The 23,744-nt window shown below is 47.0% G+C and overlaps 1 protein-coding gene across 10 annotated transcripts in view; it reads right to left on the reverse strand.

Moving 5' to 3' along the window:
- TFR2 (transferrin receptor 2) overlaps positions 1-23,744 on the reverse strand; it is a 60,896-nt gene that overhangs the window by 9,484 nt on the left and 27,668 nt on the right. For 6 of the 10 annotated variants that reach the window (XM_081167807.1, XM_081167808.1, XM_081167809.1 and 3 more), the window contains 10 exons: positions 21,433-21,492; positions 21,105-21,324; positions 16,741-16,930; positions 14,208-14,348; positions 14,022-14,133; positions 12,859-12,981; positions 11,336-11,452; positions 9,785-9,924; positions 8,691-8,863; positions 1,680-1,799 (listed from right to left, as the gene is read on the reverse strand). In XM_081167807.1, coding sequence (XP_081023933.1) covers positions 1,680-1,799; positions 8,691-8,863; positions 9,785-9,924; positions 11,336-11,452; positions 12,859-12,981; positions 14,022-14,133; positions 14,208-14,348; positions 16,741-16,930; positions 21,105-21,324; positions 21,433-21,492 — 1,396 coding nt within the window. Of the gene's footprint in view, positions 1-1,679; positions 1,800-8,690; positions 8,864-9,784; positions 9,925-11,335; positions 11,453-12,858; positions 12,982-14,021; positions 14,134-14,207; positions 14,349-16,740; positions 16,931-21,104; positions 21,325-21,432; positions 21,493-21,650; positions 21,786-21,848; positions 21,888-22,072; positions 22,173-23,744 lie in introns of those variants that run through there. The other 4 variants (XM_081167813.1, XM_081167814.1, XM_081167810.1 and 1 more) reach the window with 4 other exon arrangements.

The following is a 23,744-nucleotide window of genomic DNA, read 5'->3' on the forward strand; positions in this document are numbered from 1 at the left end:
GAAGAAGGGCAGATTAAATACCGTATTTTTCGTTCTATAAGACGCACCAGACTACAAGACGCACCTAGTTTTGGAGGAGGGAAACAAGAAAAAAAATATTCTGAATCTCAGAAGCCAGAACAGCAAGAGGGATCGCTGTGCAGCGAAAGCAGCAATCCCTCTTGCTGTTCTGGCTTCTGGGATAGCTGTGCAGCCTGCATTCGCTCCATAAGACGCACACACATTTCTCCTTACTTTTTAGGGGGGGGGGGAAAGTGAGTCTCATAGAGCAAAAAATACGGTAGATGGATTATGCCGAAGTGGCTAAAATGGCAGGAAGAATCACAAATCAGGAAAGCCAAAATGTTAATAAGGAATGGGGGAAATCTATAACTTATCTTAAAGACCATTGTAAACAGTTAAAATCGTTAGTAGGATTGGAATATCACTTGGAGTTTAGTGGTGAATTTTGGATACAATGGAGAGGTAAAAGATCTGGATTCTTCTAAAAGATGCAGGAGGAAATGATTAACAATAGGACCCACAAAGGGGAGGAGGGAAGGCCAAGCGATTCCTTGGAATCTTGTTTTTATGTTGTATGTTGGATATGTGAATGTAAAATTTTAATCTGAAAAACCAAATAAATAATTTTTAAAAACCACAATAGAATTATCGGTAAAAACAGGAAAGATAATTCTTGGAAACGTTCAAAAGATGAAAGCAGCAATAAAAAATAATAATAAACTTTTATTTATATCCCGCCCTCCCCAGCCAAAGTCGGGCTCAGGGCAGCTAACATCAAATATATAGTATAAAATCAAACAATAATTAAATTACCTCCTAAACACAGGTCAAAATCAAATTAAAATCTAATTAGATGGTTTTCCGCAGGGTTAGGGTTGGGAAGAGTAAGTGCTCATTGGCCCAACTGTTAATGCTGATCTTATATGGGCCTGTGAGAAGGTTGGGAGGCTTCTTTCATATTAATTCTGAATACAAAAAGTAAAGGGGAGTCAGGCTGAGCCCTGGCCAAAGGTCTGGCAGAACAGCTCCGTCTTGCAGGCCCTGTGGAAAGATGTCAAATCCCGCAGGGCCCTGATCTCTTGTGGCAGAGCGTTCCACCAGCCGGGGCCAGGACCGAAAAGGCCCTGGCCCTGGTTGAGGCCAGCCTAATCTCTCTGAGGCCCGGGATCTCCAAGGTGTTATTACTTGTAGACCGTTAAGGTCCTCCGTGGGGTGTACCAGGAGATCAAATCACTTATTTTATTTTAATAAATTTTATTAGTGTTTTCCACACAACAACAACACGAAAGGTATCTAAAAATAACAACACACAAAAATCAACATTCAAAAACGAAAGAAAGCAACAAACAAAAACAAAAAACCCCAAATCCATATCTTACAAGTTAATATTATAAACACTAAAACAACAACAACAAGAAGACATTGACTCAAATCACATATTGACATCCAATATGTCTAGGTGGGCTTGTCTAAACAAAAATGTTTCTAGCAGGAGCCAAAAAGAGCCCAGCGAAGGCGCTTGCCTGATTTCAATAGGCAGGGAGTTCCATAGACTCCTTCCTCAAAGCCACGTATTTTCTTTCACCCCTCAAGGCAGCCATCTTTTCCTAACAGCCCCTGGCTATTCCATGCACTTCCCATTACCACTCCTCCCTCCTGCAGCCTGTCCTACTCACCATTTCTCACCATAGCTGTGAAAGTGCGCGCCAGCTCCAGCAGGATGGCTGTGCCCACTCCGGAACGGGCAGCCCCCGGACCCAGAGAATCCCGCTGGGCCCCCACGATGACATAATGATCTAGCAAAACAAGGCATGTGAAATATACTCGGAGTCCAGTGTGGATTTTATGCTCTTTATTCAGCTCATAGGAGTGAAGAATGGAAGTTCCCCCAAAATGTCTGCTTTATATACATTATTTACACAATGGGCCCCACGTGATTGGCTAATTCTGGGATTCTCCTGTAGGCCAATCAGGTTGCAGATTCACTTCCACCTGGAGCTGGATTGGGTGGCTCCTGCGGACCAATCAGACTGCTGCATTGTTCTGGGACCAATCAGACTGCTGCATTCTGGACCCTATTGATCTAGGACCAATCAGACTGCTACCTTTTGGATCCTATTGTTCTAGGACCAATCAGACTGCTACCTTTTGGATCCTATTGTTCTAGGACCAATCAGACTGCTACCTTTTGGATCCTATTGTTCTAGGACCAATCAGACTGCTACCTTTTGGATCCTATTGTTCTAGGACCAATCAGACCGCTGCATTCTGGACCCTATTGTTCTAGGACCAATCAGACTGCTGCATTCTGATTCCTATTGTTCTAGGACCAATCAGACTGCTGCATTCTGAATCCTATTGTTCTAGGACCAATCAGACTGCTACCTTTTGGATCCTATTGTTCTAGGACCAATTAGACTGCTGCATTCTGAATCCTATTGTTCTTTTTTTTTTTTTTTTAATAAATTTTTATTGGTTTTACAGCATTTTTTAAAAAGAACAAACAAACACAAAACAAAACAAACATACAAAATACTTTCAAAGATATTTTCATAAACCTCTTTTCTTGGACTTCCCCATACCCCCCCTCTCTGCATCCCAGTGTCCATATTTGAACTAGCAACTCCCAGTTGTTACTTTCTAATCTCTGTCATCTTAGTCCTCCTTTATTATCTAACCTTGTATCCCTGTACCCTGTTACTTCTAGCAACCACAACATTTTAACATTCGTTGAGTTTGTAGTAGTCCTTAAGATAGCTCTTAAATTTTTTCCATTCTTCTTCCACCATCTCTTTACGTTGGTCACGGATTCTGCCTGTCATCTCAGCCAGTGTCATATAGTCCATCACTTTCATCTGCCATTCTTCCAGAGTAGGTAAATCTTGTGTCTTCCAATACTTTGCGATGAGTATTCTTGCTGCTGTTGTGGCATACATAAAGAAATTTCTATCTTTCTTTGTCACCAATTGGCCGACAATGCCCAAGAGAAAGGCCTCTGGTTTTTTGGAAAATGTACATTTAAGTACCTTTTTCATTTCATTATAGATCATTTCCCAGAAGGCCTTTATCTTCGGGCATGTCCACCAAAGGTGGTAAAAAGTACCTTCAGTCTCTTTACATTTCCAACATTTATTATCGGGCAAATGATAGATTTTTGCCAGCTTGACTGGGGTCATGTACCACCTGTATACCATTTTCATAATGTTTTCCTTTAAGGCATTACATGCCGTAAATTTGATACCGGTGTTCCATAACCATTCCCAGTCATCTGACATAATGTTGTGTCCAACATCCTGCGCCCACTTAATCATAGCAGATTTAACTGTTTCATCCTGTGTGTTCCATTTCAACAGCAAGTTATACATTCTAGATAAATTCTTAGTATTGGGTTCTAGCAATTCGGTCTCTAGTTTTGATTTCTCCACTTGGAAACCGATTTTCCTATCCTGTTTAAAAATTTCCATTATTTGGCGATATTGAAACCAATTTTCTACTTTGTGCTTCAATTTCTCCTGACTTTGTAGTTTAACCTTGTCTCCATCCTGTTCTAAAATTTCCCAATACTTCGGCCATCCGACCTCCATATTGAGTTTCTTCACTGCTTTAGCCTCCACTGGTGACACCCATCTAGGGGTTTTATTTTCCAATAAGTCTTTGTATCTTATCCAGACATTAAATAATGCTTTTCTAACAATGTGATTTTTAAAGGTACTGTTAACCTTGTCATACCAAAGATATGCATGCCAACCAAAAGCATTATTGAAGCCTTCCAGATCCAAGATGTCTGTATTCTCGAGGAGCATCCATTCTTTCAGCCAGCAAAACGCTGCTGCCTCATAGTACAATTTTAGGTCCGGCAGGGCAAAACCCCCTCTTTCTTTAGCGTCAGTCAGTATTTTGAATTTAATTCGGGGCTTTTTGCCCTGCCAGACAAATTTCGAAATGTCTTTGTGCCACCTCTTAAAACATTCCATCTTATCAAGAATCTGCAAGGTCTGAAACAAAAATAACATTCTAGGCAATACATTCATTTTAATTACTGCAATTCGGCCTAACATTGACAGTTTCAGATTTGACCATATTTCTAGATCTTTTTTAATCTCTGACCAACATTTTTCATAATTGTCCTTATACAAATTAACATTCTTAGGTGTTAAATAAACCCCTAGGTATTTGACTTTCTTAACCACTGTCAAACCTGTTTCCTCCTGAAACTTCTCCTTTTCCATATCTGTTAGGTTTTTCCCTAAGACTTTAGTTTTTTGCTTATTCAACTTAAATCCAGCCACCTGGCCAAATTGTTGAATTATTTCTAAAACCCTTTTCGTACTAGTGTTTGGCTCTTGCAAAGTCAATACTAGGTCATCTGCATACGCTCTTAACTTGTAGTGTTTAGCTCCGACCTGCACACCTTTGACCTGCTGGTCATTTCTTATCATATTCAGCAACACCTCCAGAACCGAAATGAAAAGTAATGGGGAAATTGGGCACCCCTGCCGAGTTCCTTTTTCTATCTTAAGTTCCTCAGTCACAACATTATTTACAATCAGCTTAGCTTTTTGTTCGGAATATATTGCAGCCATACCATTCTCAAAACCCTGGCCTACCCCCATCCCATGAAGATTCTTCCTCATAAAACTCCAAGAGATATTATCAAAGGCTTTCTCCGCGTCCACAAAGATCAATACTGCTTTAGTGTTTATATTCACCTCCAGCTTTTCCAAAATGTCTATTACATTCCTTACATTGTCCGCTAGGTGTCTTTTAGGGAGAAAGCCTGCTTGGTCTTTATGAATCTTCTCCATCAAAACTCTTTTAAATCTTTTTGCCAAAATGTCTGCAAAAATTTTGTAATCCACATTAAGGAGTGATATCGGGCGGTAGTTCTTGAGTTGGGTCTTTTCAGTCTCTGACTTTGGTATGAGTGAGATATATGCCTCTTTCCACGATTCAGGTGCCCTTTTTCCTTCAAGGATCTCATTACAAACTTCTCTTAATGGTTGAATCAACCATTCCTTCAACGATTTGTAGTATCTAGAAGTCAGTCCATCTGGTCCCGGAGATTTGCCCAATTGCATATTCTGAATGGCAGCCTCTACCTCTTGTTCTGAGATTCTCTGGTTCAAGTCCATCTTACTTTGCTGAGAGATATTTTGTAATCCATATCTTCCAAGGAATTTGTCTATATCTTCTTCATTTTGCGGGCCTTGGGTGTAAAGTTTTTTAAAGTAACTTAGAAAGCAATTTCTAATTTCATTAGGTTTAGATATACTCTTTCCATCAACCTCTAGGCTTGTAACTGTATTTAGTTTCTGCCTTTTCTTCAATTGCCATGCCAAAAGTTTACCGCATTTATTTGCTGATTCAAAAGTCTTTTGTTTCATTTGCTTTATCTTCCATTCAATCTCTTGGTTCATCAATTCCATATATTGAGTTTGATATAACTTAATCTCTCTTAAAATGTCCTGAGACTTTGGTTTTGTTCTTAATTTCCTCTCTCCTTCCTTTATCATTTCCAAGATCTTCTCTTTTTTCTCATTTTGTTTTTTCCTCTTTATTGAATTTTGTTGAATCAAAAATCCTCTCATAACAGCTTTACTTGCGTCCCAGATCACTCTTTTCTCCACGTCAGTCCTCAAATTTATTTCAAAATAGTCTTTTAAGGTCTTTTGGGCCTTCGTGAGAATCTCCTTATCTCGAAAGAGGGTGTCATTCATTCTCCATCTAAATTGACCGGTTATTGTGAGTTTCATCTCCATCTTCACGGCGTTATGGTCGGAGCAAGTTTTTGGGCAGATTTCCACTTTCTTAATCTTTGGAGCCAGTCCACTAGTAACCCAGATTTGGTCAATTCTGGTCCAGGTCATCATTGCTTGGGAGAAGAAGGTTCCCTCTCTCTCCAGAGGGTTCCTTGTTCTCCAAATGTCTATCAAGTCCATGTTTTCTGTCATTTCGAAAAAAGTCTTGGGGAGTCTCCCTTCTTTAGTGACTGTTAGTCTTTGTGCCTTGTCCATATTAGTGGAGACCACGCCATTCATGTCTCCCATGATTATCATATTATAATCCAGATAGTCCGTCAAAGTTTCATGAAGTCCCTTAAAGAAGTCAGATTTGCCTTCATTTGGTGCATAAATTCCAACAACTAAAAGTTTTTCTCCTTGTACTTGTATCTCCACAGCCAGATATCTCCCTTGTTCATCTTTAAATATCATTTTTGGAGCCCATTTCTCCTTCACATATATTACCACTCCCCTCTTCTTAACTTTGTCTGATGAGACAAATTCTTGTCCTAACCTTTTATTTGTGAGTAATCTCCTGTAGGCTCTAGTTATGTGAGTTTCTTGTAAACATATCAAATCCAATTGTTCTCTATTCAAAATGTGAAATACTTGTCTTCTCTTCAAAGGCCCATTCAGTCCATTACAATTCCAACTAAGGAATTGCAGAGCCATCTTGTTATTTTCTTAAGGCTCCTCCAACAGCTCCAAGTTGTTGCTCTTCTTCTGACGGTGGTGGTTTTTGTCCAAACGAGAGATTCAGGATATCCAGTACTCTCCTCTGTTCTGCAAGTACGTCCACAGTCCCCTTCTGTAGGTCCTCCTGATATCTTGCCAGAAATTTGTCTTTATCTTGAATTGTCTTTATTTTCACTTTCTTTGCCTTGTAGTCGAATGACAGTCCTTGTGGGAATTCCCACCTGAAGCGGATCTGATTTTTCTTTAACAAAAGCACCAAATCCTTGTAGAAGTTTCTTAAGTCCAAGATATATTTTGGTATGTCTTTAAAGATCTGTACTGCTGAATTTCCAATTTGGAGGGCTTTTCCAAAGTGTAGTCCTAAAATTTTATCTCTTTCCTCCTTAGATCTGAGTGTGATCAAACAATCTCTTGGTGTCTTTCTATCTTGCTTTTTGCCGAGTCTAAAGGCAGTTGTGATTTTAAAATCGTCTTCCTCCAGGTCCCAGCGATCCGCAAACTCCCGTGTCAAATATTCCACAAGGTTGTCACTTTCATTCTCCGGAATCAGTCTTAATTTTAAGTTTCTCTCTTTCCTCTGTAACTCCCACAAGGCCAAGGTTGCATCATGCTCATAGACCTTCTTGGCAAGTGGCTCTAATTTCTCCTGCGTCTCTCCAGCTGTGGCTTTGGCCTCTTCGGCAATTTGACGCGTGGTGGCATTTTCCTCGACCAATTTATTTATAGATTCTGTATTCTGGTTTAATCTTGTTGATATTTCTGTTAATTTTTGTGTGTTCTCTGAAGTCTGTTTTGTCAAAGACTCCAGAGTCTGGTTTATCTTAAGCAAAGCTTCTGTCACAGCTTCCATAGAAACGGCTGCTCCTTTGTCCTGTCCTGTTGTTCCAGCTAGTCCGGCTGTTACGCCTAAGATCGAACCTCTTCTCTTTGCTTGTTGCAGCTGCAGCTGTTGCTGTTGTTGTTGCTTGGTCTTGGCTCTTGTAGTTATCTCTTCTTGTGGCCCACTCATGTCAAGGTCAATTCCCACGGGATTTATTCTCCTTTGGAAAATTCCACTGTCTTAGGCCGTGCTGGACTTCACTTTATCCTCTAGAGGGAGCAAATCAAAATGGCCATAGAAGGAAATTTCAAAATACATGAACAAAGGAGACCATCCAAGATGTAGAAAGAAAGGAGATTAACCCAGTCAAAATCAATGTTACTAAAGTCTTATAGCTTCCAATTGCCACAGTTGCCCAGTATACTGTTTATACTGTTTCTTCTTAAAATGTACAAAAGTCAGGCACTGTGGAAACTTTGTATCAAGGTGTCACTTCACAGGGAAAAGTCAGCTCAATGTACTAAGAAGGCAGACCGTTTCAGACTTTCAAGTAGATGAGATAGCAGAGGTTTTTTCCTTCAAATAAGTCATGCAGTTAATGGTCAAATTCGCCTCCCCTCTGCCCTGCTTGCTAGAGGGGAGATCAAAGGTTTAAATGTCCGGTTTAGCTGATCAAAGGATGAATTTAAACGGATGCAGGTTTAGAGCTCCGTTGCTTTCACTTTCATGCGGTCGGGGGGAGGCAGACTTCCTTTGTTTAAATCTCCCCCGTTTTTAGCCCAATTTTTAAAATTAAGAAAAGTCCCAGTTATTTTTCAGTTCTTACTCACGGGGAATCAGTCCGAATTTCTTTTCGACTTCCGGTCGGTGCCAGCGCTTAATGGCGGTCCTACCTCCGAGCTCCGGAGAAGGACTGCTTCGCAAGTTCGGGTCTTACCCGCTACGGCAAGCGGGGGACCCCTAAAATCCCAGGCGCTGAAGCCTGAGAACAAGGAGACTCGGTGGGCACCTTTGCGCCCCCCGGTACCGTGAAAGAGCCTTTTTAAAGGCTACGGATCGACATCGGGAGTGAGCGCGGTGCTGAGAGTCGCTACCCAGCCTGCGAAGTGAAGCCGCGTCGCCATAAGCGGAGAGCGCCGATTCCTTCCTATTGTTCTAGGACCAATCAGACTGCTACCTTTTGGATCCTATTCAACTCAGTACATAACAGCATTGATGGATGTGAAAAGGAAAAGCTCCCTTTGCGTGAGACCCGCAGTTCACCCTCCCCAAATACCATTTCCCCTTTCGGAAAACACGGGAGTTCTGAGCACCCTACGCCTTAACACCCATGCGCCCGACCCCCCCCCCATCCACAAAATTCTTGCCTGAGGAAGCTAGGAACCACATACCGGGTTCGAATCTACCCTCGATGCACCCGAAGATGTTGTTGATCATCACGGACTGCTTCTGGTTCTGAACTCCCAGCTGCAGCTGGAAGTCGGGGCCCCCGGGTCCGAGCTGGTATGGGACATCGGGAAGGCGCCCCTTCCAGGCTTGCGGGGCAACGGGGCCTGTCAGCTGCCTGCGAGGAGAACCCTTGTGAATCCACAGGCCGATCTTTCAAGGGAGGGCCAGGGCAGCTGGCCACCTGAATTCCCCCTGCCCATGTTGCTCCCTGCAGGACCCCAGGCTGAGTCCGGAGACCATCACAGAATCAGGATTGTAGCGTTCGAAGGGGCACCCAGGGGCCATCCAGTCCAACCCGCTGCAACGCAGGAATCCCAGCTAAGGAATCCCTGGCAGATAGCCAAACTACCCCAGAAGGAGCATGACATGTCCCTCACCAGAGGTAGCACCCCCTGCCCCATATAAAAAGATAAAGGGACCCCTGACCATTAGGTCCAGTCTTGGCCGACTCTGGGGTTGCGGCGCTCATCTCACTGGCCGAGGGAGCCGGCGTACAGCCTCCGGATCATGTGGCCAGCATGACTAAGCCGCTTCTGGCGAACCAGAGCAGCACAGGGAAACGCCGTTTACCTTCCTGCCGGAGTGGTACCTATTTATCTACTTGCACTGGTGTGCTTTCAAACTGCTAGGTTGGCAGGAGCAGGGACCGAGCAACGGGAGCTCACCCTGTCGCGGGGATTTGAACCGCTGACCTTCTGATCAGCAAGTCCTAGGCTCTGTGGTTTAACCCACAGCGCCACCTGTGTCCCTATAATGCCCCATACATTCCATGCCAAATATTTCTTTGTCCCCAACCCTTTACACCTATACTCCATTCCAACCTTCACCTAGGCAGGAAAGAAGCATGTTCACAGCAAAAGCACTTGAGCAGGGGGCGGGGCAAATCTGGGGAAGGGGCGTGGCCTGGGCCTAGGGGCGTGGCCCGAGGGCTGGGTAGAGAGGCCCCAGAGGACTGCATTCACCCCTTCCCCAGCCATGCCCTCCAATTTGCTTCCCATCGCACCCCACCCCTCGAGGAACCCTCCGCCCAACTCACCTGAGCAGGCGGGCGGCCACGTTGGCGCTGACCGGGTGTGTGGAGATGGAGGGGAGTCCCGAGGACTGAATCGGAGGGAACTGGGTGTGGTTGAATGAAGGGAAGCCGGGGCTGTAGGGGTCTCCGGCCCCCATGTGGACCTGCAAGTGCGAGAGATCTAGATCAAGGGAAGTAATATTGCCACTGTATTCTGCTCTGGTCAGACCTCACCTGGAGTACTGTGTCCAGTTCTGGGCACCACAGTTCAAGAAGGACACGGACAAACTGGAACGTGTCCAGAGGAGGGCAACCAAAATGGTCAAAGGCCTGGAAACGATGCCTTATGAGGAACGGCTAAGGGAGCTGGGCATGTTTAGCCTGGAGAAGAGGAGGTTAAGGGGTGATATGATAGCCATGTTCAAATATATAAAAGGATGTCACATAGAGGAGGGAGAAAGGTTGTTTTCTGCTGCTCCAGAGAAGCGGACACGGAGCAATGGATCCAAACTACAAGAAAGAAGATTCCACCTAAACATTAGGAAGAACTTCCTGACAGTAAGAGCTGTTTGACAGTGGAATTTGCTGCCAAGGAGTGTGGTGGAGTCTCCTACTTTGGAGGTCTTTAAGCAGAGGCTTGACAACCATATGTCAGGAGTGCTCTGATGGTGTTTCCTGCTTGGCAGGGGGTTGGACTCGATGGCCCTTGTGGTCTCTTCCAACTCTAGGATTCTATGAGAAGGATTGGGAACCCTGAAGGGGAGCCTCCACATTGAGGAGCAGTCTATCCCCGGTATCCTAGCTGCTGGGGAACAGCGATGGGAGAGGGCTGCTGCTTTCGAAGGGCTGTTTTAGTTTTGCAAAACTGACCTGTAGAATCCGAAAACAGGAGGAAGCAAAATTCCAAAAAGATTGGAGTACATTTATGGAGCATATAAATAATAACTGTAGAAATTTGAAGACTCTGGCAGGACTGAAATAAATCTTACGGTGTAGATAGGGTGGGATACAATAAGAAACTGTGGGAAAGTAACTGACATAAGAAAAGCTGTTGAAGGGAGGGAAGGAAGTCAATGCTCAGCAGAGTTTGGGGAAAGAATGAGGGTAAATGATTGTTGGATTTTACTGTATTTTGTTTGTTTGTATTAAATGAAACACCAATAAAAAGCATTTAAAAGAACAACAACGAAGGGCTGTTGAAATGGCAACTGAGTAGAATGGAAGTCTAACACAAAGGTGGGTTGAGGGGTGGTTGGTGATGGGAAAAGGAATTATTTGTGGGATTGAGTGTAAGTATGTTTGAACACTTTTAAGGATTGTATGAAATGTATGTTTGTATGCTTGTATATCTGTAATATATGTGTATTAATGATGAACTATTTTAACAATAAAAAATAAAAATAAAAATAAAATAAAATAAAAGAACAACAACGAAGGGCTGTTTTAGGCTTCCTGGCTGGGAAAGATGGTCCAAAACCACAGGTAGGGTCTCTCTACATAAGCCCCCAACCCTTTTTTTTTTCTCTCTCTCTATCCCTCTCTCTCTGTCTTGGTCCCAGTGAAGGCTGTACTCACATGCCCATAAATGCTTGTGTTTGGGGACAGCCCCAGCTTGCGGGGGTCTTGTGGGACATCAGCGGGGTCCGGGTAGATGAGAACTCCCTTGGCTTGCGAAGCCTCCGCGTTGGCCACCTGGGACAAAGAGAAGCTGGGAGTTCCAGAACCATGGATGCCTCTTTGATTTCACACACAACAATCCCTCTCGACCCTTGAAGAAAACGGATGCCCACGCTCCCAGACCACGTTGCTCTGATTCACCTCTCCCAAGCCCCCACAACGGCGCCATCATTTCCTTTCCCTTCAAGGCAGCCATCTTTTTTGACAGCCGCGTTAATATTTAGGGAAACTGCGCCTTCCATTGCATCCGTCAGCGCTCAATACCTCCCCTTCCATCAGTTCCACAAAGGTCTACCCTACAAGCTGGAAGGTGTGCAGAGGAGGGCGACCAAGACGATCAAGGGTCTGGAAACCAAGCCTGATGTGGAATGGTTGAGGGAGTTGGGGATTCTTAGCCTGGAACAGAGGAGACTGAGAGATGATAGGATTGCCATCTTCAGGTATCTAAGAGGCTGTCCCCCAGAAGATGGCGCAAGCTTGCTTTCTGTTGCTCTGGGGTGCAGGGCCCGAACCAATGGATTCAAAGAGCAAGAGAGACGATTCCAGCTCAATATCGGGAACAGACTTTCTCAGAAGATGGTGGACTCCCCTTCATTGTTGTTGTTGTTTAGTCGTTTAGTCGTGTCCGACTCTTCATGACCCCCTGGACCAGAGCACGCCAGGCATTTCTGTCTTCCCCTGCCTCCCGCAGTTTGGTCAAACTCATGCTGGCAGCTTCGAGAACACTGTCCCACCATCTCGTCCTCCGTTGTCCCCTTCTCCTTGTGCCCTCCATCTTTCCCAACACCAGGGTCTTTTCCAGAGAGTCTTCTCTTCTCATGAGGAGGCCAAAGTCTTGGAGCCTCAGCTTCAGGATCTGTCCTTCCAGTGAGCACTCAGGGCTGATTTCCTTCAGAATGGATTGCTTTGATCTTGCAGTCCATGGGACTCTCAAGAGTCTCCTCCAGCACCATAATTCAAAGCATCCATTTTTCGGCGATCAGCCTTCTTGATGGTCCAGCTCTCACTTCCATACATCACTACTGGGAAAACCAGAGCTTTAACTATGCAGGCCTTCATTAGAGGTTTTTAAACCGAGGTCAGATGGGCACCTGTCAGGGATTCTTCAGCTGTGCATTCCAGTGGGTTCAATTCGATGGTCTTTTCCAACTCTACAATTCCATGGTTCTACACCTCATGAATCCTGTCTCCCCATCCACCCTTCTTGCCCTTCAATCTGGAGGACACTTTCCTGAAATCTGGTGTTTCCAGGTGGCCCCCCACCAAGGTTTCTGGAACCAGACATCTTGGAATATTGGCCATGCTGCCTGCTTGGGCTACGGGAACTGTAGTCCAAGCAGATCTGGAGGGCCACAGATGATACTCCCTGCCCATGGCCTCAACCCTTTTGCAGAGGGTCACATTTAGGAGCCTAGCCTCACCTTCTCGGCGTAGCTGATCTCCCCGATCCGGACGATGACGAGGTGGCCTTGGGGGTTCACTCCGTGCTGCTTCAGGGCCGCAAAGTCCTCCCGGCGCCCGTAGTTGGCAAAGACCAGCCCCCCCTGCAGACAGACAGCGGGGAGGAAAGGAAAGGCTGGGGCACAGCTTGTCCAAAGGGTCATATCCTCCCCTATGAACCTGCCCTGAGATTTTCTGGGGAAGCCCTTCTCTCGGTCCTGCCACCCGCACAGACCCGCTTGGCGGGGGTAGGGCCTTCTCGGTGGTGGCTGCTGCCAGACAACTTTGGAACGCCCTCCCTAGAGAAGCCAGATTGGTTCCCTCCTGGCTGGTGGGACACAGCCAAAGTTGTTCTCCACACAGCGCAGAGTAAAACTATGGAACGGTGTGAGAACAGGAGGCTGGGCTAGGTGGACTAGAGTGGCCTCATCCTGCAAGGCATTTGCTACGTTCTTAAATTGGTTGGAGGTCGCAACATATAAATACTTTTTTAAAACCCCAAATGTTTGTATTTTTTAACTTCCTTCCCTTTTAAGAGCAAGCATCTTTTTTGACAGCGTATTGATATTCTGGGTTGCTGGTTGAAACAGAATTAAAACTATCCACCTGCCCTGTCTCCTTCATCTATCTCAGGCAGAGAAAAATTTTTACCAACTGGGAAGACCAGTGTTGAACAGGGGTTAGAGCAGGAGTCTGCAAACTTTTTCAGCAGGGGGCCGGTCCACTGTCCCTCAGGCCTTGTGGGGGGCCGGACTATATTTTTTTGTGGGGGGGGGGAATGAACAAATTCCTATGCCTCACAAATAACCCAGAGATGCATTTTAAATAAAAGCACACATTCTACTCATGTAAAAACATGCTGATTCCCAGGCCGTCCACGGGCCGGATTTAGATGGAGTTTGGGCTGGATCCGGCCCCCGGGCCTTAGTTTGCCTACCCATGGGTTAGAGCGTCAGACTAGGACCTGGGAGAGACCAGGGTTCAAATCCCCTTGGATGAATCACTGCCTCTCAGCCTAACCTACCCTACACGGTTGTTGTGGGGATTAAATGAGGAAGGGGGGAGATTATGTACACGCCACCTTGAGCCCCTTGGAGAAAAAGGTGAGGTATAAATGCAATAAATAATAAAGAAATGATTGTACCGTGACGGTGCCGGAAGCGCTGTAGGGGCAGTAGACCCCCGGGTCTTCCAGCGGCAGTTTCTCCACCACGACCCCATTTGTGTCCACCCGCTGCAGGAAATTGGGGCGCAGGCTGCGGGAGAAGGACAGAGGGCGCTGAAAGGGCTGCCCCTGCCAAACAACCCCGCCCCAGGGCCCTTCACTGACCGGTCCGGGCGCTGCAGCCCCACATAATGGCTGTCGGTCCAGCTGTGGTCCAGGCCGTAGGAGCCGAAGGCACTGAGGACGTGGCGGGAGAGGGTGTCCAGGCGAGGGGAGCCCGGCGGGTGTGGGGATTCGCTCATCATTCTGCGCAGAGAGAAGGGAAAGAAATGTTGCCTAAGAGCAGAGCCAGTGGCCCATCAAGCCCAGAATCCTGTCTTGACAGTGGCCAGGCGCCTGTGGGAAACCCGCAAGCAGGATTCGAACGCAAGACCGACACTCTCCCCTCCTGTGGCTTCCAGCAACTGGTAGTCAGGAGCGTTGCTGCCCCTGATATTCCTTGTTCTGCGCTGCGTGAACAAGGACTTTCTTTTATCTATCCGGAATCTCCCAACATTCAGCTTCAGGGGTTGTTCATCAGTTCTGGGGTTACGAGAGGAAGGAAAGAGTTTCTCTCTCTGCTTTCTCCCTGCCAGGCATTATGTTATACGTAAACTTCTATCGCCTCGCTTCCTACACGCCTTTTCCCTAAGCTAAAATGACTTTCAGAAGATGTCTGGAGGCAGCCCTGTACTGTATCTGGAAGTTTTGTAATGTTTGAAGTTTTACTGTATTTTATATATGCTGTAATCTACCCAGAGTGGCTGGGGATGGGCAGGGTAAAATAATAATAATAATAATAATAATAATAATAATAATAATAATAATAATAATAATAATAATAATAATAATAATAATAATAATATTCCAAATATTCCAATATTTGCAATAATATTCCAAAATGGTGCAACCTGTCTTCACAGCAGGGTGATACCATCCCCTTGATCATTTGAGCTGCCCTACTCCAAATCCTTAGGTAAAGGTAAAGGTAAAGGTAAAGGACCCCTGGACAGCCAAACTTGACTATGGCGTGTGACATTCATCTCTACTTTCAGGCAGTTTGTCTGCAGGCAGATTTCCAAGTTATGTGGCCAGCATGACTAAACTGCTTCTGGCGCACGGAGGACTGTGATGGAAGCCAGAGCGCACAGAAACGCCATTTACCTTCCCGTCACAGTGGTACTTATTTATCTACTTGCACTGGTGTGCTTTCGAACTGCTAGGTTGGCAGGAGCAGGGACCGAGCAACGGGAGCTCACCCCGTCGCTGCGGGGATTCAAACCGCCGACCTTCCGATCACCAAGCCCAAGAGGCTCGGGAACCCAGAGACAGGAACCTAGGCTGCATCCAACCATACATTTAAAGCACATGCCTTTCCCAAAAAGAATCCTGGGGACTGTAGTTGGTTAAGTTTGGAAGCAGGCTGGAAGCTAGCGACCCAGAGACCTGCCTGCTCTGTGCTGGACCCAGAGCTGCGACGAATGGAGAAGCGAGATCTTTGAGGGGGTTTCTTGCTGTGAGCCCCTCCACCCTATGCTCAGGTTGTATATATGTGTCAATAAAATAACATATCCCAAGGACACCACAGTCTCTGATGACTTTTGTTCCAAGGAAACCAAACCCTAGATAAACACTTGAAGGAACCCCTAAATTCTCTCACAACTCATGAGACTGAGGTGGCGTGTAACACTGTGTTATTCAGCTTGCTATATGGCGCTGTGCTCCAAACCACTGAGCCTCTTGGGCTTGCCGATCAGAAGGTCGGCGGTTCGAATCCCTGTGACGGGGTGAGATCCTGTTGCTCTGTCCCAGCTCCTGCCAACCTAGCAGTTCGAAAGCACACCAGTGCAAGTAGATAAATAGATACCGCTGTGGCAGGAAGGCAAACAGCGTTTCCGTGCACTCTGTTTTCCATCACGGTGTCCCGTTGCGCCAGAAGTGGTTTAGTCTTGCTGGCCACATGACCCGGAAATCTGTCTGTGGACAAACGCCGGCTCCTTCGGCCTGAAAGCGAGATGCACGCCGCAACCCCATAGTTGCCTTTGACTGTACTTAACCGTCCAGGGGTCCTTTACCTTTACCTTTACCTATGTTATAGCAGAAACAAATGTACAATGGTACCTCGGGTTACAGATGCTTCAGGTTACAGATGCTTCAGGTTACAGACTCCGTTAACTCAGAAATAGTACCTGGGGTTAAGAACTTTATCTCAGAATGAGAACAGAAATCGTGCTAAAGTGGTACCTCAGGTTAAGAAAGCTAAAGTGGTACCTCAGGTTAAGAACGGTTTCAGGTTAAGAACGGACCTCCAAAACGAATTAATTTCTTAACCCGAGGTACCACTGTAATTAATTGTGTGATTCACAATTAACTTCAAAGCATTTCAGTGGAAGGGAAACGTCAGAAACAGCCCAGAAAATAACTATCTACGTAACATCCACCACCAAGAACAAAAAAAGCGATAGCGGCTGTCACTTGTATTCGCCTGCATGGTTTCCGATCCTCTACTCAGGCAAACATGCAAATGGTGGTAAAGTAATTCCTGCTCCTGTTTCTGATGGAAACTCCGTCGTCCCTGGAGTCCTGTGGCCCCAAGACACCCCCATCAGTTTGTTCCACGTCCTTCCCACAATTCTGGGGTGAGGAGAAAGGACCTCACCTGATGGTCCCTTCAATCTTCTCCTCATTGAGGTACTTCTGGAACATCTCTCGCAAGTCAGCCCAGTAGAGCGGGGCTCCCCTCTGGCCGTCTTCCGCCTCGGGGGGGCTCTCATCGTTCACCACGGCCAGGTAGTCTCCGCAGACCATGCAGGAAGACCCTCGGGACAAGACGTACCCCAGGAGGAAGGCTGAGGAGAGCAGAGGACAGAGGGGGGGCAGTCAGGCTTTAAAGCAGAGGGTTAGTAGGGTCACAGGGCAAAAGGTGAGCCGATCACCCAAATTTAAACCCGGAAGTTTCCCCACAGCCTAAAATGTAGGGATACCTGGAGGCCTTACTAGAAGCTGACTATGTTAGGACTCATCCACATGTACCTTTCTGTGTCCAAGCGCTCCCCCCCCCACTGCTTTCCCCAGGGAAACCCACTCTTTAACTCTGACTCAGAACAAACAGCAATTCGGGTTTTCTGTGAATTGCTGTTTGCGCCACTGAGCTGTAAAGAACAGGTTTCTGCAGAGAAAGTGGAAGGGGGGAAGCACTTGAATGGGGACCTGTGCCTAGAAAATTCAGAGCAAAGGTAAATGTGGTTGACCCCCAGATATGACTGGGGGTCATATCTTCAAAATGCACCCAAGCCAGCAGGGCTTCATGTGGCTGTAAGTTCCATAGGTTAGCCATGCACCAAGCCTTCCTTCCTCTTGCCCTGACTTCTTCTTAAACCTGCTGGGTTTAAGTCGTATGAGAGAGCGAGAGAGCTCTTTCTCTAGGAATCCTGGGTCAGGCCAAAGGGGACCAACCTAGTCGAGGACCCTGTTCTCACAGTGGCCGACCAGAAGCCCCACAGGAAAACCTGCAAGGAGGATATTCTGGGCTGCATCAACAGGAGTATAGCATCTAGATCAAGGGAAGTAATAGTGCCACTGTATTCTGCTCTGGTCAGACCTCACCTGGAGTACTGTGTCCAGTTCTGGGCACCACAGTTCAAGAAGGACACTGACAAACTGGAACGTGTCCAGAGGAGGGCAACCAAAATGGTCAAAGGCCTGGAAACGATGCCTTATGAGGAACGGCTAAGGGAGCTGGGCATGTTTAGCCTGGAGAAGAGGAGGTTAAGGGGTGATATGATAGCCATGTTCAAATATATAAAAGGATGTCACATAGAGGAGGGAGAAAGGTTGTTTTCTGCTGCTCCAGAGAAGCGGACACGGAGCAATGGATCCAAACTACAAGAAAGAAGATTCCACCTAAACATTAGGAAGAACTTCCTGACAGTAAGAGCTGTTTGACAGTGGAATTTGCTGCCAAGGAGTGTGGTGGAGTCTCCTACTTTGGAGGTCTTTAAGCAGAGGCTTGACAACCATATGTCAGGAGTGCTCTGATGGTGTTTCCTGCTTGGCAGGGGGTTGGACTCGATGGCCCTTGGGGTCTCTTCCAACTCTATGAATCTATGAAATTCACAGAGAGGACCATCATTGTCTCCTAGGCAGGATGGTTATGTTCTGCCTCCAGAGTTGGAGGCAGAGATACTTCTGAATAGGACTTGCTGGAAACTGCAGGAGGGGAGAAGACTCTTGGCCTCTGTGGCTGCTGTGACAAAGGGATGCTGGACCATAAGGTCCATGGCCGGATCCAGCAGGCTCTCCTTGTGTTCTTATGATTCAGGATGCATACACACCATAAGGACATCTGTCAGGAGTGTGTGCAGGAGCCAGGCCCTGTGACCAATAGGACTTTGCAGGACTGGGGCCTTCCTGAGTTTGTTCTGGGGAGGCAAGGCGCGGCCACACAGGTGAGGCCGACTGGTAACTCACAGCTCTTGGTGGCAAGAGCTGGGAAGGGATATAAGGTCAGCATTTGCCTTCGGCTCTTTGCCACAGCAACGCGTTCCCTGCTTTGCTGCGTTTGGCTCCTCGCTTCCCGATCCTTGAACCTTGGCTTCTAGACTCCCTGCTTCTTGATCCTCGGACCCCTGATTTCGTGACTCCCTGCTTCTTGATCCTCGGACCCCTGATTTCGTGACTCCCTGCTTCTTGATCCTCGGACCCCTGATTTTGTGACTCCCTGCTTCTTGATCCTCGGACCCCTGATTTCGTGACTCCCTGCTTCTTGATCCTCGGACCCCTGATTTTGTGACTCCCTGCTTCTTGGTCCTCAGACCCCTGATTTCGTGACTCCCTGCTTCTTGATCCTCGACCCCTGATTTCGTGACTCCCTGCTTCTTGGTCCTCAGACCCCTGATTTCGTGACTCCCTGCTTCTTGATCCTCAGACCCCTGATTTCGTGACTCCCTGCTTCTTCATCCTCAGACCCCTGATTTCGTGACTCCCTGCTTCTTGGTCCTCGGACCCCTGATTTCGTGACTCCCTGCTTCTTGGTCCTCGGACCCCTGATTTCGTGACTCCCTGTTTCTTGATCCTCGGACCCCTGATTTCGTGACTCCCTGCTTCTTGGTCCTCGGACCCCTGATTTTGTGACTCCCTGCTTCTTGATCCTCGGACCCCTGATTTTGTGACTCCCTGCTTCTTGATCCTTGACCCCTGATTTTGTGACTCCCTGCTTCTTGATCCTCGACCCCTGATTTTGTGACTCCCTGCTTCTTGATCCTCGGACCCCTGACTTTGTGACTCCCTGCTTCTTGATCCTCGACCCCTGATTTTGTGACTCCCTGCTTCTTGATCCTTGGACCCCTGACTTTGTGACTCCCTGCTTCTTGATCCTTGACCCCTGATTTTGTGACTCCCTGCTTCTTGATCCTCGACCCCTGATTTTGTGACTCCCTGCTTCTTGATCCTCGACCCCTGATTTTGTGACTCCCTGCTTCTTGGTCCTCGGACCCCTGATTTTGTGACTCCCTGCTTCTTGATCCTCGGACCCCTGATTTTGTGACTCCCTGCTTCTTGATCCTTGACCCCTGATTTTGTGACTCCCTGCTTTTTGATCCTCGACCCCTGATTTTGTGACTCCCTGCTTCTTGGTCCTCAGACCCCTGATTTTGTGACTCCCTGCTTCTTGATCCTCGGACCCCTGACTTCGTGACTCCTGGCTTTTTGATCCTCGACCCCTGATTTTGTGACTCCCTGCTTCTTGATCCTCAGACCCCTGACTTCGTGACTCCCTGCTTCTTGATCCTCGGACCCCTGACTTCGTGACTCCCTGCTTCTTGATCCTCGGACCCCTGACTTCGTGACTCCCTGCTTCTTGATCCTCGGACCCCTGACTTCGTGACTCCCTGTTTCTTGATCCTCGGACCCCTGACTTCGTGGCTCCTCGCTTCTTGGTCCTCGGACCCCTGATTTCGTGACTCCTTACGTCCTGACCCTCAGACTCTTGGCTTCCTGACTCCTGGCTTCTGGACCCCCGTTCCTGCTCCCACCCCGCCATCTTGCCCCCGGTCCTGATGTCCCCAGCCAGGACTTCGATCGCCCGTGAACAACATCACAAGAGCCCTGACAGATCAGGCTAGTGGCCCACCAGACGGCCCCACAAGAAACCCACAAGCAGGACTCGAACACAAGACCAACTCTTCTCTCTTACGGTTTCCAGCAACCGTTCAATCACATGGCTTCCCCCAAAGAATCCTGGGAACTGTAGTTTGTTAACGGTGCTGGGAACTGTACCCCTGCCTGGGGTAAAATTACAGTATTCCGGCTTCTTTGTGGAGACCATGTGCTTGAAATGTATAAGACAGCTTCCTTGTTGACTCTTCAGTGAAATACAGTGGTACCTCGGGTTAAGAACTTAATTTGTTCCAGAGGTCCGTTCTTAATCTGAAACTGTTCTTAACCTGAAGCACCACTTTAGCTAATGGGGCCTCCTGCTGCTGCCGCACGATTTCTGTTCTCATCCTGAAGCAAAGTTCTTAACCTGAAGCACTATTTCTGGGTTAACGAAGTCTGTAACCTGAAGTGTCTGTAACCTGAAGCGTATGTAACCCAAGGTACAACTGCATGAGAAGCTTGGCTCCCAGTGAGATGAACCTGCCCTTTTGTGTAATGCACCCATGGATGGTACTATATAATTCCTAATACAGTGGTACCTCAGGTTAGAGACGCTTCAGGTTACATATGCTTCAGGTTACAGACTCCGCTAACCCAGAAATAGTGCTTCAGGTTAAGCAGCAGCAGCAGCAGCAGCAGGAGGAGGCCCCATTAGCTAAAGTGGTGCTTCAGGTTAAGAACAGTTTCAGGTTAAGAACTCCGGAACGAATTAAGTACTTAACACAAGGTACCACTGTATTTTACTATTTATATTTATATAACAAATCTTTATAATCGCAATAGGGACACGGAGCCTCTGCACAAGGAAAGCCCAGGCAGGGATCAGCCCCGTGGCCAGATCTGGGGTCCAGACCCGATTCCTCTCACCCACAATGAAGACCAGGAGTCCCACGAGCACGAGGCAGACCAGGGCTTTCCAGCGATCCTTCCACGGGCACTGCGCCGTGTCTCCTGCCTTCTCGCCGTCCCGGGTGGCCCCGGGCCCCTCAGCCTCCACCACCTTCATCTGCAGTCCTTCGGGCTCTCCGTCGCCCTCGGGCATCTTGCGGTAGATGGAGTAGGATCGCCGAGGCAGCTTCTTGTTCCTCTGGCAAGGGGGTGAGGAGGAAGGAAATGGGGAGTCGGTAAAGAGGGGGAGTCAGGACGGAGGCCACAGCCCTCGGACCCAGCCAGGTCGCCAATATCGCAGCCTTACCGCGTCCCGCAGCCGGGATCTCCAGAAATCCATGCCGTCTGGTTTTGCGCGGTTCCCGCCCTGCGGAGAGGCAGATGTTTGGCAGCTTCCAAGAACGTGAAACGAGATTTCCGCCAACCCCACCCGCCGCTTATCAGGATTATCACTGCCACCATGCCATCCCTCCCTCCCTCCCAGAAACATAGGGGGAAATGGGTGGTTTTGCAGACGTGACTAACTGATGGGTCCTTATTATCGGGGACGCTGCCTCGGGGACTCTTATCAGGCCCTGCACAGGCAGGCAGCCCACCCAGCTGGCCCGGCGGAGGCACCTGTCGTGCACGTACCACTTCCTCCATTCTCGGGGCCAGGGTCAAATTTGCTTATTTCATTAGAACAGGAAGGCTGCAAGCATCATGTAAAGAAAAAGAAGGTACCTTCTATCATATGTGGTGGACCTGTTCCAAGGTAAAGGACTTATGGAAAAAAAATTATAATGAATTAAAAAAAATGATGAAATATACATTTATTAAGAAACCAGAGGCCTTTCTCCTTGGGATAGTAGGTACTGAATTGCCAAAAAAAAATGTGAAAGAACTTTTGTATGCCACAACAGCTGCTAGGATTTTACTAGCCAGAAAATGGAAAACACAAGAATTACCAACGGTAGAAGAATGGCAGATGAAGATGATGGAATTTATGGAGCTGGCTGATCTCACAGGGAGAATCTGCGATCTGAAAGAAGAGGACTACCAAGAAGGCTGGAAGAAATTCAAAGAATATTTGAACAAATATTCTAATATTAAAGATATGTAACCACTTGAAAGAACCAATCAGGCCTAGGATTAAATTAGACTTAAATATATAAATAAGAAAATGTACTATAAGAAAGGTAAAGAAATTGGAATACGACTGTAATATTGTTTTAGGAAATAATGATATTGGAAACTGCTACATTCAAATTAAGAGGAAATTCAGATGGAGGAGATTAGAGGAAGTCAAGCAAAATGTTTATGAAAATGGATTTTAATTAACTAACTGAGTTTCTTTTTTCCTGTTTATGTATTTTAAGTCTGTTATTTTTTCTTCTTCTTTTTCACCTTTTTATTGTGTTGTTGTATATTCCTTTTTTTCTTTTGTTTTGTTATGTCTGTTGATGAAAATTAATAAATATTATTGGCAAAAAAAAAAAAAAAGAAAGGAAGGAAGGCTGCGCGCATCAGCCCCTGCGGTGTGGGAATCCCTTGCAGGCGACCGCAGGGCCTGGAGACAGGCAGTCGGGTTATGCAGCCACAGCAGTGACCGGAGGAGGAATGACCGCTGGGAGGAGCAAAGGGAGAAGAGACAGCATGGGGCAGCTGCAGCAGCGCAGCTGGACGCCTTCATCTGCCCCGGCTGCAACAAGACATGTCTCTCCACAGCAGGCACTACAGTGGTACCTCGGGTTAAGTACTTAATTCGTTCCGGAGGTCTGTTCGTAACCTGAAACTGCTCTTAACCTGAAGCACCACTTTAGCTAATGGGGCCTCCTGCTGCCGCCGCGCCGCTGAAGCACGATTTCTGTTCTCATCCTGGAGCAAAGTTCTTAACCTGAAGCACTATTTCTGGGTTAGCGGAGTCTGTAACCTGAAGCGAATGTAACCTGAAGCGTATGTAACCTGAGGCACCACTGTATAACCTTTCAACAGTTTGACTTCACCCCCAAAGGAGCTCTTCTCCATTGTCTGCGGAGACAGACGGATGCCAGCAACAATCACACACTCACACACATATACATCTATTGGTGAGGGATGCTCCATCCAGCTCAATATCACCTACACTGACTGGCAGGGTTTCAGGCAGAGATACCATTGGAAATTGAACATGGGACCTTATGCATGCAAGGCTCTGTTGCTGAGCAGTGGTTCTTTCCTTAAAATAAAGCCAAGATGCTACTCCTCACTGAACAATGGGAGCTGCCTTTGGCTCAGTATTGTCTACACTGAGTGGCAGCAGCGATACCTCTACGTATCAGACAGGTTATCTCTCCCAGTCCTACCTGAAGATGCTGAACCTGAAACCTTCCGCATGCCGTGCTCTCTGCCACTGAACTACAGCCACATTCTCCACTATGCCTTCTTCTGGCTGCCCCTATCCCCACCAGTCGTCCCTTCCTAAACCCAGAATGACCTGCCTTGGAGGAAGGGAAATGGAAGAGCAGGAGTAATGAGAAAGAAAGTTTATTTTGCTTATTTTTTTTTATTTGTATCCCACTTTATCCTCCAAGGAGCTCAGGGCTCCTGCCACCCACACCCATCTAAACCCCCAAATTACAGAGTGTTTCATGGCTGAGT

The sequence above is a fragment of the Podarcis bocagei genome (assembly GCF_964188305.1).
Source record: "Podarcis bocagei genome assembly, chromosome: 13".
Lineage (NCBI taxonomy): Eukaryota > Metazoa > Chordata > Lepidosauria > Squamata > Lacertidae > Podarcis > Podarcis bocagei.